Source organism: Amblyomma maculatum, chromosome 11 (assembly GCF_055883805.1).
Source record: "Amblyomma maculatum isolate TAMU_Amacu chromosome 11, ASM5588380v1, whole genome shotgun sequence".
NCBI lineage: Eukaryota > Metazoa > Arthropoda > Arachnida > Ixodida > Ixodidae > Amblyomma > Amblyomma maculatum.
Genome location: NC_139354.1, coordinates 28151397 through 28167147, shown reverse-complemented (window position 1 = coordinate 28167147; position 15751 = coordinate 28151397). Strand labels below are relative to the sequence as shown.

Here is a 15751-nt window from a genome sequence, read left to right as displayed (position 1 = left end):
GGCACAGACTGAAGAGTATGCTAAATAAAAAACTAAAATAAATCTACTACTAAAACTCCACTGAACCAATTCGAAAAACATCCCACAGCACCAGTTCAACGCGCGTTATTCCACTAAGAGCGTGACGCTGGCTCTGCCGTGAGGTAGCGCCATGGTTTATCCTCGCGCCCAACAGCGGATTACCATATTCAGGATGTCCACGCTATCTCTAGCAAAGGGTTAAAAAATAAACCATGTGAAGTAGGCCAAAGAAGCCACTTGTATACAGCTGCCAGCCTAATGACGCACCGCAGATACTTTTTTTATTTTGCACTTAACTAACCATTAATTAAGATCATTTTTCTTATTTACTTACTATTACTTTTAGAGAATAAATGTGAGTTGAAAAGTTGGGAAGCACCTTCTGAAACCACCATTCCATTTACCTCCGATAAAGAAAGCCTCATGTGGATCTTTTTTCAAGCCTTAAGGACAGCCAAGGAATAAAAAAAAAAACGTTCGCGTGACTGGTGCATTCGCACGCCATGATTGTGCTGCTCTCAAGATGGGTTGTAGTGAATGAAATCAGGTGTGGCCGTAGCTCCACGACCACGTTTCAGCAGCAGGTCGCTATGTCTGCGATGGTTTCTTACCTGCTTCAGGCAGTCAGCTCATGTGACGGTGCAAGTTGCAGCGAGCTCACCGCGCTCGCTGCAACCAGCGCCAACATATCCGCATACCGCTGGAACTGTGCTGTCGGGTCACGACCGCAGCTAATTTCGTTCACTCAAAGCACGATTGAAAGCGCTACAATCGTGGCTCTTGAATGCGTTAGTCACGTGATATTTTTGTATTCCGCTGGCTTTCTTTAGAGATTGGAGAAATATACACATCAGCCATTCTTTATCAGAAATAAATAGAATGGTGGTCACAGAAGGTGCCCTTCAATTGTGTAGAACAGCGCGAAAAAACGACAGGGACGAAGGAAGACAACAAGACGAGCGCTGCTGTCTTCCTTCGTCCCTGTCGTTTTTTCGCGCTGTTCTACACAATGGATTACCAACATGCCCAAGCTTCTGTTTTAGTGCCCTTCAAGTTTGCAAATCACATTTATTTGCTAAAGGCAATAGTAAATGAGAAAATTATCTTTATTATAAGTAAATATTTGCAAAATAAAAATTGCCTTTTATGCGCCAGATGACTGGCAGCTGTATAAAAGTGGTTTTTGTGGTCCACAGTAAATTTTTATTTTAAAACCTTTAGCTAAAGTTAGCTTGGACACCCTATGCCAGTTGCGCGCGCACAGCTGCAGGCGTGCCTGTATAGAACTGCGTGCGAGCAGCAAGAACGTGGTAATGTTGTGCACGTTTCCGCTGGTAAGGCTCGGTGTCTCGTAAAGCGCCTTTTAGCGTTGTCTGTGCGGTCTATCTACGCCGCTTGCGACGGCCACAAGCAGCAGATACGCCAGCGCAGGCCATACCGACAAGCAGGCACCCGGCGCAGGAATTTGCCGGTATCTGCGCTCGCGCTGTAAGCGTCCAGTGTTGTCTTGAAATGTGATTTCGAAGACGCACCATGCCCGCCGGGCCTGCGGAGAGTTAACGGAACGGACCCAGCCAACTGACGTATACGTGAAGTTGCTCGAGCGTGTGCACATTTTAGATGGAACCGACTATGGAATCAATCAGCGGATGTTTTATTCAGTTCACATCAGTGGGAAAGAAGCCCAACGCAGCGAGAGGCGGCAGGAAGTAGCGCTGATGAGATTAGCAGGTTTGCGAGGTTTAGTTGGCCACAGCTGACTCCGGACACGGTTGATTCGAGAGATCTAGAAGAGACATATATCCGTGCCCAGCGAGCAGCAAAACTCGGTGGTGCCCTGGAATAGGGACGCCAACCCTCTGAGACGGAGCCACGCCATCGACGTAAAGAAGATGGAGGATTTCTGTCGGCAATATCTATAAAGTAGAGCAATAAAACTTATCCTATCCTTGCCCTGTAGTAGGTGATGGTGAAAGTAATGTTGACAATTACGTGAACACTAGTGGCCTCGAGCGTTCGGTGTATCGGAGAACATGGCTCGGAACGCTTTAAGAGCCCTCCTTTCCTCAATGTCTGCCAAGAAACTGCACGACTCATGAACAGGGAAAGCCTAAATAGCAACGTCTATTTCAGCGGCATGGTACAAGATATCGGCATGCATACTTAGCTGGCAAGGTTCAGTTTTCCCTACAGTAAATTTAAAATTTGCTTTTTTATTCATGATATTTATTTAACGAGTAGGTATACTTAAATATTCTTCAGGGAAACTTAATCAACTGGAAGGCATCATAAGTAAAACCTTATTTGCGCTCCTCATGGCTGGAGCTTCTGTACACAACCTGTTTCGCGAAAGTCTGCATGCTTTTCCGTATACGTTTTGAGAAACAATAGTTAGAGAAACCACCCTACTCAAAAATGAAAAGTTCTACGGGGCAATAACCTCACACAATCTCATTAAATCACGTATACTCTCATACGGTGCACATCATTATCATAAAATATCTTCCATAATTTATGTTAATGTACAAGAAACTATAAGATCTGACGAAATTATATGCGGCCTGTGTGTAATTTCGTAGTACGTGAATTGATGAGACTGTGTGAGAAAATGCGAGGTTATTGCCTCATACAATTTTTTCACTTTTTGAAAATTCGCTTCCCACTATCACGATGAGAAAGCAACGTTTGGGGAAAAAAATGTCAAATACAAATCTGATGACACTCAACATTTGTTTATTTTGAACGAGCTCGTACAAAAAGAAAAATGTGACGTTCTGCTCTCCAGCGGCAAGGCAGCGTCGGGCAGGAACTTTTGACCGTGTCCGTGGTAGCGTTTAGGTCACTCCACCAGGACACCCGCTCGACCGAGAAGCCAGGCTGTTACTGGTCTGCACTAAAATCACCGTGTACGTAATGATAGATCCGGCCATCTGGGCAAAGAATGAAACATCAATACACAATTTCGGGCACCAATACCATAATGACGAAAATAATGGGCATGGTATTCGCTGTTTATTCGATATTCTTTTGAGCAACTATGTGATGTGAGTTTGGAGGGTTGAAACCATGAACTTTGCAGGATCGAGGTGTACACATTCATAAACTAAATCACAGCCCTAGTGAAAAAACCCATATGAGTTACAAAAACCTCATACGAAGTTCTCATACTAAACGCATACAAATGTCATGCAATCTCATATACTTCTCATACTTTGAATAAGATTTGTACGAGTTTAGTATGAGTTTAGTATGAGAATTTGTATAAGGTTATCGTGACTCGTATAGATTTTTTTCACTAGGGAGAGAAGGCATAATATGGCAACAATAATAACAAAATGAATAGAACTTTATATTATGCAAGAGAGAACCCCACCGCGATTACAAATATGTCTCTCACTTCAAGGCAGCAAAACATAAACGCCGTGTGTATTCCCAGAAAATGTATAAGAATCATTCCACGCATCTCCGCAATGAACTTGATACGATCATAAAGATACATTGATCATTGCTGATTAATTCTGGAAGCAATACAATAAAGATTCGGCAGAAACATTTAAGACTGATTGGGTGTGAGGCCTTGAAAGCATTTTAATGACTATGCGTGAGGAGTCATGAGTGCATATGAGACGTGACTCTATAGAAGGTCACTTTTCCTAATTCGCGATTTCCCATTTCCACTCGTATCCTTGCACATCTTGTGGCACCGTGCACCGGCGTGCTTGCTTGATCCGAACTGCATGCAGCGGACGCCGCTCCCGCCGGCTTCTGTGCTCATGGAACGTATAATGCTCTTATGTTAACGCATTACAGGAACTACGCTTGAACAAATATTTGCATTTAGAATAGCGTGAACTGATTGTGACCACCGTGCCAGTTGGCAGGGTGATTTCCCGGAGTCACTGTTCGAGGGTCACTGGATCTAAAGGTCTACTGTGACTTCGAATGGCTTCGCATTATAACTATTACCTATTATTCATCTGATTGTGACAGGTAGCTGTTGGAAGTTAGTTTCATGATGGTGTTATCAATCACGCTGGGTTCGTCTCGTATTAAGGCAACTAGTACTTTCGCATTAGATTGATTCGGTTTGTTCCGACAAGTGACTTATGGGGATAATTGGACGCCACTTCACTAGGCCTTCCACTTTGCGGAAAGTTATTGTCTGTGATAGCATGTCTTCCAGTCCTCCTCACGAGTATGTCTTGAAATTTGGTATTTGGAAAGCGACATCGCCACCTCAGTGCCTGCGCTCCAGGTCAACGGCTAACTGCCACTTCCGTGAGGTATTCTCGTCGTTTTCTTGTCATGAACCGCATCGCCGCTCACTCTAGCACTAATGGGGCATCGAATGCTTTCGCATTAATAGAAAAAATACGCACCTCAATTTATAACAGATGCGCAAAATTTAGGCACACAATGCAATATTACGCTTACAAGGTACAGGGGTTCTAAAAGGGAACGCGTGAGGAGAGCATTTTTATGGCAAGCTGAACTAGCGGAAATGCATGCACACACCTTGAGCACTTTACTTGAGTGAGCATACTTTCTCTGAAAGTACTATGGTTTCAATATTAGCTTGATACCGCTTTTTGGCACTTTTCTCCCATTTCTTCATATCTACAGAGAAACAGTTCCAAACTGCCATTTCGTTTCTGTTTTTGGACTGATGCTTATACTCTTTAACTCGACAATTGCTCAGAAATGGCATATATTTGTTTGTAATTTGGTGTTGTCTATTAATACAGTCATACCGCCCCTGCTGTTATAACAGCTTTTAGCCGTGGAAGCCTTCCAGAACGTTTTCTGTGCAAAAGGAGAAATAATAAATTGGAACAAAGTTTCAGTATACACATGGAAATGCACCGAATGCGTGCGATAAAGAGTCAAATGCACTACTAGCTTTTAAACGACTTCGCGGAGCTTTGTGGGTCCATGGCGTACCGAAACAAGCAGTCCTCTGTCCAGGTTGAAGAACTCAGCTCCAGTGAGTAGCATGCCTTCTGGCTCGATGCTGCTGTGGAGGAACTGGATCTGCATGCATGGTGGGTGATGAGCGAAGTGGTTTTCAGAAGTTCACTTCCCATATAGAAATGAAAGGAAAGCAGTTGATTTGATACCTATTTTCTTTCTAGAAATGAAGGGCTAAGTAATGAGGGTGCAATAAGAAGACACAGAAACGAGGGCAGCAGGACACTATGCCTGACCTGAGTAGTGAATGCAATCTCCAGGCTCTGGACAGTGCAATTCTAGTTCTCTGTACAAAGCTTTTGGTTATAAACCCCACAGCTAAAGGACGACCCAAAAACATTCGAAATGAATTTTGCTAGTTAACAGCGTGTCTCGCAAAACAAGACTGCTTGCCATAGAAAGCGTCTGGTTTGCACGGTAGCTTCCATACAGGTAAAGCTGCAGAGAATCGCATATATTGCCTTCCACATTTTTGTATGCTCTACAGCGTCTTCAATTTGTTATTTTAGATTTCTTTCTGCCTTGCGCACACAGTGGTAGAGTCAGATTTCAACAAAGAAAGTTCCCGGCACTTATTTTATAACTATCAGACAGTTTTGAAAGCAAACTATACAAGAAGAAGCAAACCGATGATTCAGGAAGCCGTTACTTTGAAAAAGTTGTTCGAATAGCACAAAAGGAGTTGCCTGAAAAACAATAAGATCATAGCCCCATAGGGGTTAAGGCTATTTGCTGTCAAAGCGCAAATATCACATGGAGTGCGTCTCGCTAACCTGCTCTATCTACAGGCTCCCAAAACGTATGATAAAATTTACTACTTATGTTATCGAGCCGTCATTATCTTATTGATCTTTATTTCTCAAGCAGCATCTCATGTTGGCTATATAACATCCGAAGAGATGCCTAAATGGATAATATAAATTACGGGACATTAGCAAAACTAGTTAGTTTGCAAAAAACTGATGTGCCGTAATGGCGACAGACCTCTAACTTTTTCTTATTTCCGGGAGGAATTCAAAGTGTGTGCATTCATAAGGCCTGCAGAAGAGTCACGTCAAAAGAAAACTGCGGGATGAATGAACCCAATCGAAATATTTTACGCCGATTACTCTGAATCTGTAGAGAACAGAAGAGCCTAGCCTGAGATAGCAACATCAACAGCACGCACAAATACAGCTTCTATGTCTTTTTCAGCAATAAATAGCATCGTTCACACCTTATTCTCGTCACTTCTCTCGCCCATACAAAATGCGTCTCCATATCAAAAGATGACTTTCACTCTCTTGTCTTCTGTTTACTACGACAAGTCTAGCTCGTTTTCTTTTTATTTTTGAAAACCAAAGCAGCCACCAGACAACGATCATGCACCAAAAACGTTCCGATCTCCAGCGGCAAAAATACTGAGCGTTTTAAAGGTCAGAATAGTATATCAAAATATAGCCACGAAAATTGGCCTAATATCACTTATTACGCACGGTCAACATCATGCGGTTTAAATAAAAAGATACTTAAACATACAAAGACTAAACTTCAGAGGACTAAAACTGTAACCTGAGAGTGTATTTTCAATTCTCTCCATTTCCTCTGTGTCATTCATGCACGATCCCCTCCACTAAGCACGTACCTGCCATGCGTAAGCATCGTCCGCTTGAGTTATCACCGCGCCCTTGGCCACATCTTTAATGGTTCGCACCTGAAATGAATGTGAATTCACTAATTTGTGAAATGACATTTCGTGACTGCCAGATTCTATTTTGTGAAGGCGTGCAAGGGTTTCCTGACATGACGTTCAAATTAGAACATTTCCATGCTTTTCGTGGCAGGGTATTTGACAGTATTGCGCTTTCTAACTGGCTGTGCAGCATCTTTGTTTGTATTGTTGGGTTTTTTTTTCAGTTTTTAAGCGGAGATGTCTGTAGCTACAAACGTTCGCGTATAGTGCTCAACACAATTTTCGGACAAGCTCACGATTTACGTAATGTATTTGGCTTGGGCTTGCGACCAATCAAAATCCGGGGAAGGGCTGGAAAGTGTTTCGTTACTTGTTTTCAGATTTCACTGTGCCTCGACATTATTCTTGGCTTCGAATTGCCCGCCCATCCTTCAGCTGTTCTGGTAGTCGGATTCGTCAGACATAGCATCACAGGCACTAAAATCCTTGTAACCAGCGCCATGACATAGCCCTCCTCTCATAATAGACCTCATTGGTTTACAACGAGCATGTGCCTGTATACAGTGGTGAAATTATAAATCACAGACTACTGATGAAGCTTAAACGATAATCTGACGCTCGTTTCCCGGCGATTTTACAGGGTATTCGCAAATTCGCGCACATACACAAGAGAAAAGTTCACCTACCTCGCGGTATAAATTGTGACTGATCATGGTGAGGTCCAGCATGCTTAATGTACAGTACGAGCTGTATGCGAAACCAAACCAGAGAAATAACTGGTACTTTTCGTCAATGAAGAAACAGTACCAGGTCATACATTGTATCCAAAGGAAGCATACCGAGCTTATCATGATCGCAGGAGACCAAATGGCATTAATAGTGGATTTTAGTTCTCGTATTGTACTGAGATTCGTTCTCACTTTCTCGACAGCCAAGCTAGCTGTTTGGCACTTGGTTCGTTCTAGCAAGACCTCTTGCTGACAGTCCAACAGTAGTTGTTCCTGTGACCTTATGTAGATTACGAGCACGTCGCAAAGAGTGCTCATTACAACATACATGATACACTCGTAGAAAACAAACGCCGCCAGTATTACCAAGCGCAAAAATAAGCCGAACAGCAAAAATCCTTCGGGGATCTGATTCCCCGGCGAGTATTCATCAACAACAAAGCCGACGCAAAAACTAAACGATGTAATGACAGAAACTGCCACACCGGCTTTTCGAACTGTTTGAAACCAGCTACCACCGAATGAACGCCCACGAAGCAGGTCAGAAACATCGTTGGACTCTTCGAACAACGCTGCCTTCTGGAAAAACGCAAGAAGCCTGGTAGAACCGAACAGCATGCATAAGATGTTGGCTATGCCAGTGAACAATGAACATAGGTACACTGTTCCGTAAAGAAGCATCGTAAAATCTGAGTTTGTTCTGGAGCGCTGTCGGTAGTGTGCTAGGAACTTGTACCACACTTCCACACCCAGGAACAGAGCAACCCAACCTGCTGCGTAGAGTGTGTATATGCTGCGCCATGTAGCTTTAGCTTGGTCTACAGAGGTGTGCCTAAGGCCTCGGATGAAAAAGCAGCCGAAAAAACTGCAGAGCTTCGAGTAACATGAAAAGCGTTGAACCATGAAGCAGCCCGCAGTTGGTTCCTTTTGTTTAGGAAACTTTCTGAATAGCGTAGTGAAAGTCTTGCCTTGAGGCATATTCTTGTTCGAATCTGAAATAAACACAATAAAGCAGTTGATAACTAAGTGAAACATGGCCAGTATTCACAACAGTAGATAGTATATACATTGTGACCTCATAAATGACGGATACACAAGGAATCCCAGAAAAGCTGAGGATATGCTAGCATCCAGGACATCTACACTGAATTTTTGTCACTATATGCTTCAGATGAGTGCGTATTCAGAATTCCGTTGTCCCCTTTCACAATCATTGTACCTACTTGGCGAGAAGCGCACTCAGCCTGTACCAAACTATTTGCAGGAGTCGCAATAAACATACCCACCATACAAAGCTATCTAAACATACACAATGTTTATTATCTAACTATAGTGGCTAATCCTTGATTACTAACTGTACAAAAGGTAATTATGACTTCAAGCATAGCACAACGATTGCAAGGTTTCGGGACACTGGCAGATGCGTTTCGGAACTGGTGAACTAATGTGGAAGCATAGACAGTCCCAAGTACGTAAATGTGCTCTTTGATTGCAATTTTCATCGCGCAGTATTTAAACACGCCCGCAAAATTCAATATCATTTAGTGTCCAAGTTATATAATCATAAAGAACCTTCACATAATAAAAGTAGGGCATATTATTTACCTAGTGCAAGAGCCATGAGTTGTGGTGCCATCAATCTGCCTTTTCATACCAACCGCTGACTCACATCTACATGGCGCGGCATTTTCTGAACTCTGAATTTTGTCTTTTTTAGCGTTTAATGGGTAGGATCCGGTGCATTTGCACATTTCGCTGAGTTGTTGGGGTGAAGGTCCTTTTCATTATTGATATTTGTTTTTATTCTCGCCGACACGTGCGAGTTGAACGCAAAGGGACATTTATTTTGTTGAGAGCAAAGAGCTTTAGGTTCTCGCAGCAGTTCTGCGGGAACACTAAGTACAAAAAGGCGAAGATATACGGGCGGCAAAAAAGAAAGTCAATAAAAAGAAATAAACCTCACCTCCACACGCGATTTGCCAATCAAAGGGGAGACGAACTTAACACTCATGAAATGCGCCGCAGGAAAAACTTGAGCTTTCTAACACCTTTAAGTGCGAATAAAGCAAATTATACCCAGGATTGCGCACATAGAGCTGAAGTGGTACAAATGTGAAGTTGACACGCTACTTCGGGCACGTGGCAAACTATATGAGATGAATGCATTTTGCCTCTTTCACTTTGTACTTTTCTTGGTTCAACTTGCGACGAACAAGTTACAAATGCCAGCAGGTCTCTTTTTTTCCACGATAGAATACCAAACGATATGTGTAATATTGCCCTTCCCAGCGTATTTCTCAGCGTAAACTTTAGATGAAAAACAGAAGGGAAACAGCGAAAAACATTGTCCTAATACTGGCATTGTGCTGGCATTGTCAGGCTCTACATAGAAACAGTGCATTGCCAACATAGTCCTATTATTGAGCGGATGGCTGGTAGTGCCTGGGGTGCGCGGCCGTGCAATAGAGACATACAATACGAGTGCAGGATTCCTGCGAGAGATATATTCCTGCGGATTCCTGCGGATTCCTCGGATTCCTGCGAGATATATATTTTTGTCTTTGCAAGTGATTTTTGTTCAATTTTTGGCAATTTGTTTTCACACCCTTCATGTTTTCTTGATGTTTGACGTACAACTTACCTGTCACATTTTGACGCGATAACGTTAAGGATCCCGCTCAGAGGGAAACTTGGCATCTGCTTTGTCAGCGTTGTGATTGAACAGTCAGGAGCATACCTCCTGTGGGATACAGGCGGCAGGAGACAGAGCCGAACATTTATTCGTTAGCAGGCTTTGTGAGAACCCGAGACCACATCACATAGCCAGTTCATAGGAGCTTTACGAAGGATGCGATGGAAGTTAAACCCTGAAGACTTCTATCCTGGGTCAGGCACGTAATGCCTATAGGCCACGTAGGCAGTGCATACCTTTTGCTTGATCCGGAACTTTGTATTAGAGAGATTTAGCATACCGTGATCCGCGATCCGCCACCGCGACCCTCTACCGCTCGTGGGCGGGGCACACAAGCTGATTGGTTCCGATGCAGCAGGTCAATGTGCCGACATCAAGTATGTGGCGCCATCTATCGGCATGAAAGTAATCTGGGCATGCGCAATGGAACGCGCGGTGGCGGATCACGGTAGCGGATCGCGGATCACGGTGTGCTAAATCTCTCTATTGACGTGGAGCTGGGTTCTGCGCAGCGCAGAGAAGGCACAGGGTAAAAGGGACACCCGAATAGCATGTTGCTCCCTGTCCCGAGCTATACCTCTTAAACGAGAAGCATCCCAATACCACACACGCTACTGCAGTGCTTGCACGCACTCAAAGCCCTGACTTTGGGGTCCTCAAATGTCCTTATTTTCCATGCCTTAAAGTAATATGCGTAAAGTGTAGTATGCTCGAGTAGTAATCACGAACCGCTGCCCCTACCTGCTTAAAATTTTCAGATCAGGTGATTATGTGGAAATAAATGAAATATGGACTCCATATGATATGAAAACATGCAAAACTTTATGTTTTACATATCTTCTCTATAAGGTTTGCATATACTTTCTTTATATATTTTCATATCATCGAACGGAATCCGTATACATTCATGTTCGTAGCCTAGATAATCCATACCCACTACAATGTTCCAGATGCCATCCATATAACAGGTATGGAAAGCATACAAAATTATGGTCCTCATCGTATGGAAAGTTTCCCTAGGGCACCGCCTTTGACATCCTTTAAGCCCCCCACATCCCCACGTTACAGAATGAGTAATATACCTAAATACATAAAGGCACAATTAAGGATGCCCGCCTGATGGCACTGAGTCGAAGGTTTCTTTGTTTTGGCTTAACAGGTGAAGACATGAAACACAAAAGCGGCAGAACGAACGTTTCCAAAGCGCTTCCAGCATGCTGCCAGTACGGCAGGGTCGATATACTGAATCATGGAAAGCTCCACCGATTGCTTGATAACGAATATACAGCATCCGCATTCGGCCTCCACGCTGCTATGTGAAGTTCTGTATTTTGCTCGCTTGTTGCTATGAAAAGCAATGTCTCGGATTGCAACTAACCTTAAATCCCTCTCCTGCTCTTTTGTCCACCACGAGCTTGTCATGCAATACAGAAAAGCGTACTTCACGGCTACCTACACCGACTTATAATACTCGGATCCTATAACACACTTCAGTAAAGCGCCCTACAGAAAGACACTTGGCACCACCTGCGTTTATGAAGGCCTAAGTGTATGAAGCTATCTGTATTCAGCAATTGTCGGACGCAACGCCATCCTGCTTGCAAGATGACCAGAATTTAAATGCGTCATTCTCTGGATTAGTCAAAGCGCTCCTTCCCAAAACACTCGTAGGCCAGCACTCTACTAAAAGGTCTGTCAAACAGCTCCACGTGCTCAAAGTTAATCCGAAGCCCTCTAACTGAGTGCCGCACAGCCATCATTGGAGGTTTTCAGGGTAAATATTAACCAATTCTAGGAAAATATCATCTTAATTTACTATGTCTGTCATCAAAAAAAGACGACTGGCACTAATTTCACGAAAAGCATTTCGCTGAAGTAAACAGAGTTTAAAAAGCATTCTGTGCTGTGACCGCTCACACGATTTCATGTTCGCAGCAATTGATTCTCTTGGCGTTCAATAGCGGCTGTGTCATTTGTGATTCGGTGATGCGGACATGCTTGAACGCTTGAGGTCATCTATCCGCATGACGATTACACGGGTATAATCGGATATAATGCGCTCACACATATGTGTTCAATAGGAAAAAATACTTTCTGTCCTTTGAAGCTACGCTATGTATACTCCTACGTCACGGGCAATAACATGCAGTTTAGCTGTTAAAAGCCTCAAGAAAATAGTAAATATTCATCATTATCTCTCAGCGCTAAGTGATGTCACAGAGAAATAGCAGATCGGACATAAATGTCGACAAGATGTTAAGTATCGAGTGACAAAGAATGGCGGTGAGGTTAACAGAAAGAACCAGAGTTATAGATAACCAATACAAGTGCGCAGTAATCTTGCTGATTTGGAAATAAGAAAATGATATTCAGCTCGTCCGTTTGAAAGCAAACGGATAGCCGCGGTAGAACAATGGAATGACCATGAAAATCTGGAAAAGCTGAAAGGGGCACCAGCTTTCGCTGGTGCCTTTAGACCTCCTTCCCCCCCCCCTCCCCTGCGAAATATCAAGGTAGAAGGTGCAAGTGGTGCCCTCAGAGAACCGCTGCATATCTGCCTATCAGTTCGAAATGGAATTAACCCTAAGCGGGTAGGCACACAGAGGATGTGGTATGAGGCCCTCCAAGCAGAACAGTATTTCATGCTTTGTAGAAAAAGGGCAACATTGCACTCGATTTGCTATATTCATTCTGAAAGTTTGGTGAATTTGATAGCGGGTTCCAAACGGCCATGCGGAGCAGTTTCATGCCGCAAGAAATCCAAGCGAACTATTTCAAAGGGCGATTTCGATTCATATCCCGAGTTCTATTCCCGATTCATATCCCCAGTACTATTCACAGCTTGCTTAGAGGAAGTATTCAGAGACTTGGAATGGGAGCAGTTAGGAATAAGGGTATATGGAGAACACCTCAGTAATCTGCGATTTGCTGATGACATTGCTTTGCTAAGCAAATCGGGGGATGAACTGCAAATAATGATTGACGACCTAGACAGGAAAAGTAGAAAGATAGGCTTGAAAATCAATATGCAGAAGAGTAAGGTAATGTTCAACAGCCTCGGGAAGGAACACCAGTTTACATTAGGTAGCGAAGTACTAGAAGTAGTAGGCGATTATGTCTGCTTAGGACAGGTAGTAATCGCAGATCCGGACCATGAAAAGGAAATAACAAGAAGAATAAGATTGGGATGGAGCGCATTTGGCAAGCACTCGCAGATTATGACTAGCAGCTTACCGGTATCCCTCAAGAGGAAAGTATACAATAGTGGCATGTTACCTGTACTCACCTATGGGGCTGAAACGTGGAGGCTAACCAAGAAAGTTCTACTTAAGTTGAGGACAACCCAGAGGGCTATGGAACGCAAAATGGTAGGGGTAACATTAAGAGATAGGAAGCGTGCAGAATGGGTCAGAGAAGTAACTGAAGTTACCGACATTCTAGTGGAAATTTAGAAAAAGAAATGGGCATGGGCGGGACATGTAGTGCGAACAGAAGATAACCGATGGTCGCTTAGGGTAACAAACTGGATTGCAAGAGAAGGAAAGCGTAGCAGGGGGCGGCAGAAAGTTAGGTGGGCGGATGAGGTTAAGAAGTTCGCGGGGGTCAAGTGGATGCAGCTAGCACAGAACCGGGTTAAGTGGAGGAATATGGGAGACGCCTTCGCCCTGCAGTGGGTATAGTCAGGCTGATGATGATGATGATGATGATGATGATGATGATGATGATGATGATGATGATGATGATCCCGAGTTCTAGCTGTATGACGGCTAAACTATTCTTAGACTCTATATAAACCTTGCTCTATCGCTGATTCATAGAGAGCCCGAGGTCATCAACTAGAACTCGCCACCAAATAAGGCATGGCGTGAGTTTCATTGAGTGCAGAGGCAATGAGAGATCACTCACAGGGCCGACCACTGAGCAATCGGACCAGGGATCGAGGTTTTCCGCAAATAAAAATGGGCGTTTAAACCCTATATACAGCGCAAAAGATTATAGGATTGCGCACTCAGCTTCTTTTAAGAGCTTAAAGGGGAAAGCCTTCCTCCTTTTCTTCTGAATCCTCCCTTGTACCTCGGTATTGCGTGTTTATGTACTAGTTATAATTTCATTTTTTTGTCTTTGATTTGGTTTTGTTGTCAGCGATATCGAATGCTTAGGAGCCCTGTCCTCAACATGCGTGACTGAACTGACTTACACGTGGCCCCACGGGGCTTTTTATAGAGACTAGGCCTAACTAGCCGAAAGGAGAAATTATGTCCACGTCAGAACGTCACACGTCTGGCAGACACATCTTGCGCAATTTCGATGAATCTCGCGAACAAATCTCGCGCATGAGCTTAGTAAGGCTATCGCCTTAGATATCTGATTCCTTTGTGATGAACCCTTCCTTTGTTTTGTTTTTGAGTCAGGGTATACACAATCTCTAATATCAGCACTTGCGTTTCGTGATACGTTTGTAGACACCGTGTGTAACTGTTGAGCCTTGTTCATTGGTGGAGCAGTTACCCTTGCTTTGTGGTTTGCTCCTCCGAGCATTTCCAAGCATGTATCTTAGTGTGTGCCCGGTAAAGCTTGGTCGCAGTCTGCATCCTTTATCGTATGTTCGTGCAATATCAAATTTCTCCTTTGTAGTCCCATCACCTACATTCCTGCATTTACCTCATCATGTAAAGGCATCCAGCATGTGGCTTGCAAAGTCCTCTTCTAACATTCGGAGAAGGAGGTGCAGAGTGGTCGTTTAGCTAGTACAGTGTTCCGGCCACCGGCTTGCGCTGCTGGCTGGTGGTGCCCAGTGAACATCGGAAGTGTTGTTAAGGCATCATTCGGCTGGCGGACGTCTTCCCATATGGCAAGGCATACTCCCACAAACGCCCTGGCCTTCGACGTAATCGTCCTTGCTGGGACTATACTCCAGAGGACGCCGGATTTTACGTAGATTCGCATGAATCTATGGTGAACCATAAGTAGAGGAGGCTCAGCAACATCTGTACAATGCATCTGCCTGCCTACAGTAGAAAAGACAATTTGCATGTTTCGAGCTATGCGCCCACAAACGCCCCACATCTTCAAGACTTGCAGCTGTTTCTTGAGAAAGGCTTCCAAACACTTCCGATCCTGTAGTCCGGCTTGGACGTAGACGACAGGTGGTGTAATCATAGAAGAAGACAGGAGGTGATATCTGCAACGTATATGTAGAAAGACCAAATTCAGCACAGTAAGTGAAGAGAACTAGCATAACGGAAAAACTGCGGAACTTCACTGACCGGCATTGACTCAATCTTAGAATCTAAGTATAGTATTGTGCATGATAAACACGGAGTACTGCTCAGACGCACTGGACCAGACTAGAACCAGGACAGCCTCCTCATCTTCAAGTGGCGATTTTTAGAGTTAGTAAACCAACAATGGGGCGGTAATTTAGAGTGATCAATTCAAATGATCAATTAACCAAGTATAACACTTGCGTAACGTGCACCAGATATGTGGGTTGGACTCAACCTCAAACCCAGGGCTCGACGAAACTGCTAGAAATAAGCTCAGCTGAGACAGTGGCAATGCGAAAGCTTTACTTTTTTGCGCGACTCATTTTCAATAAATATTGGTAAAAGCCGATGCTCACATGCAACAATAAAATGGGTTGTCGACCAGTGCCTTCTTCAAATGGGT

General features: G+C 43.7%; 1 protein-coding gene across 1 annotated transcript; it reads right to left on the bottom strand.

The window, feature by feature from the left end:
* Positions 1-2748: 2748 nt before the first annotated feature.
* Positions 2749-6721, bottom strand: LOC146173250 (uncharacterized). The gene is made up of 3 exons (XM_084585160.1): positions 6614-6721; positions 4963-5052; positions 2749-2951 (listed from the first exon to the last, which is right to left on the bottom strand). The coding sequence occupies exons 1-3, from the start codon at positions 6719-6721 to the stop codon at positions 2856-2858; spliced, it is 294 nt and encodes a 97-aa protein (XP_084441286.1). The 3' UTR covers positions 2749-2855.
* Positions 6722-15751: the final 9030 nt, after the last annotated feature.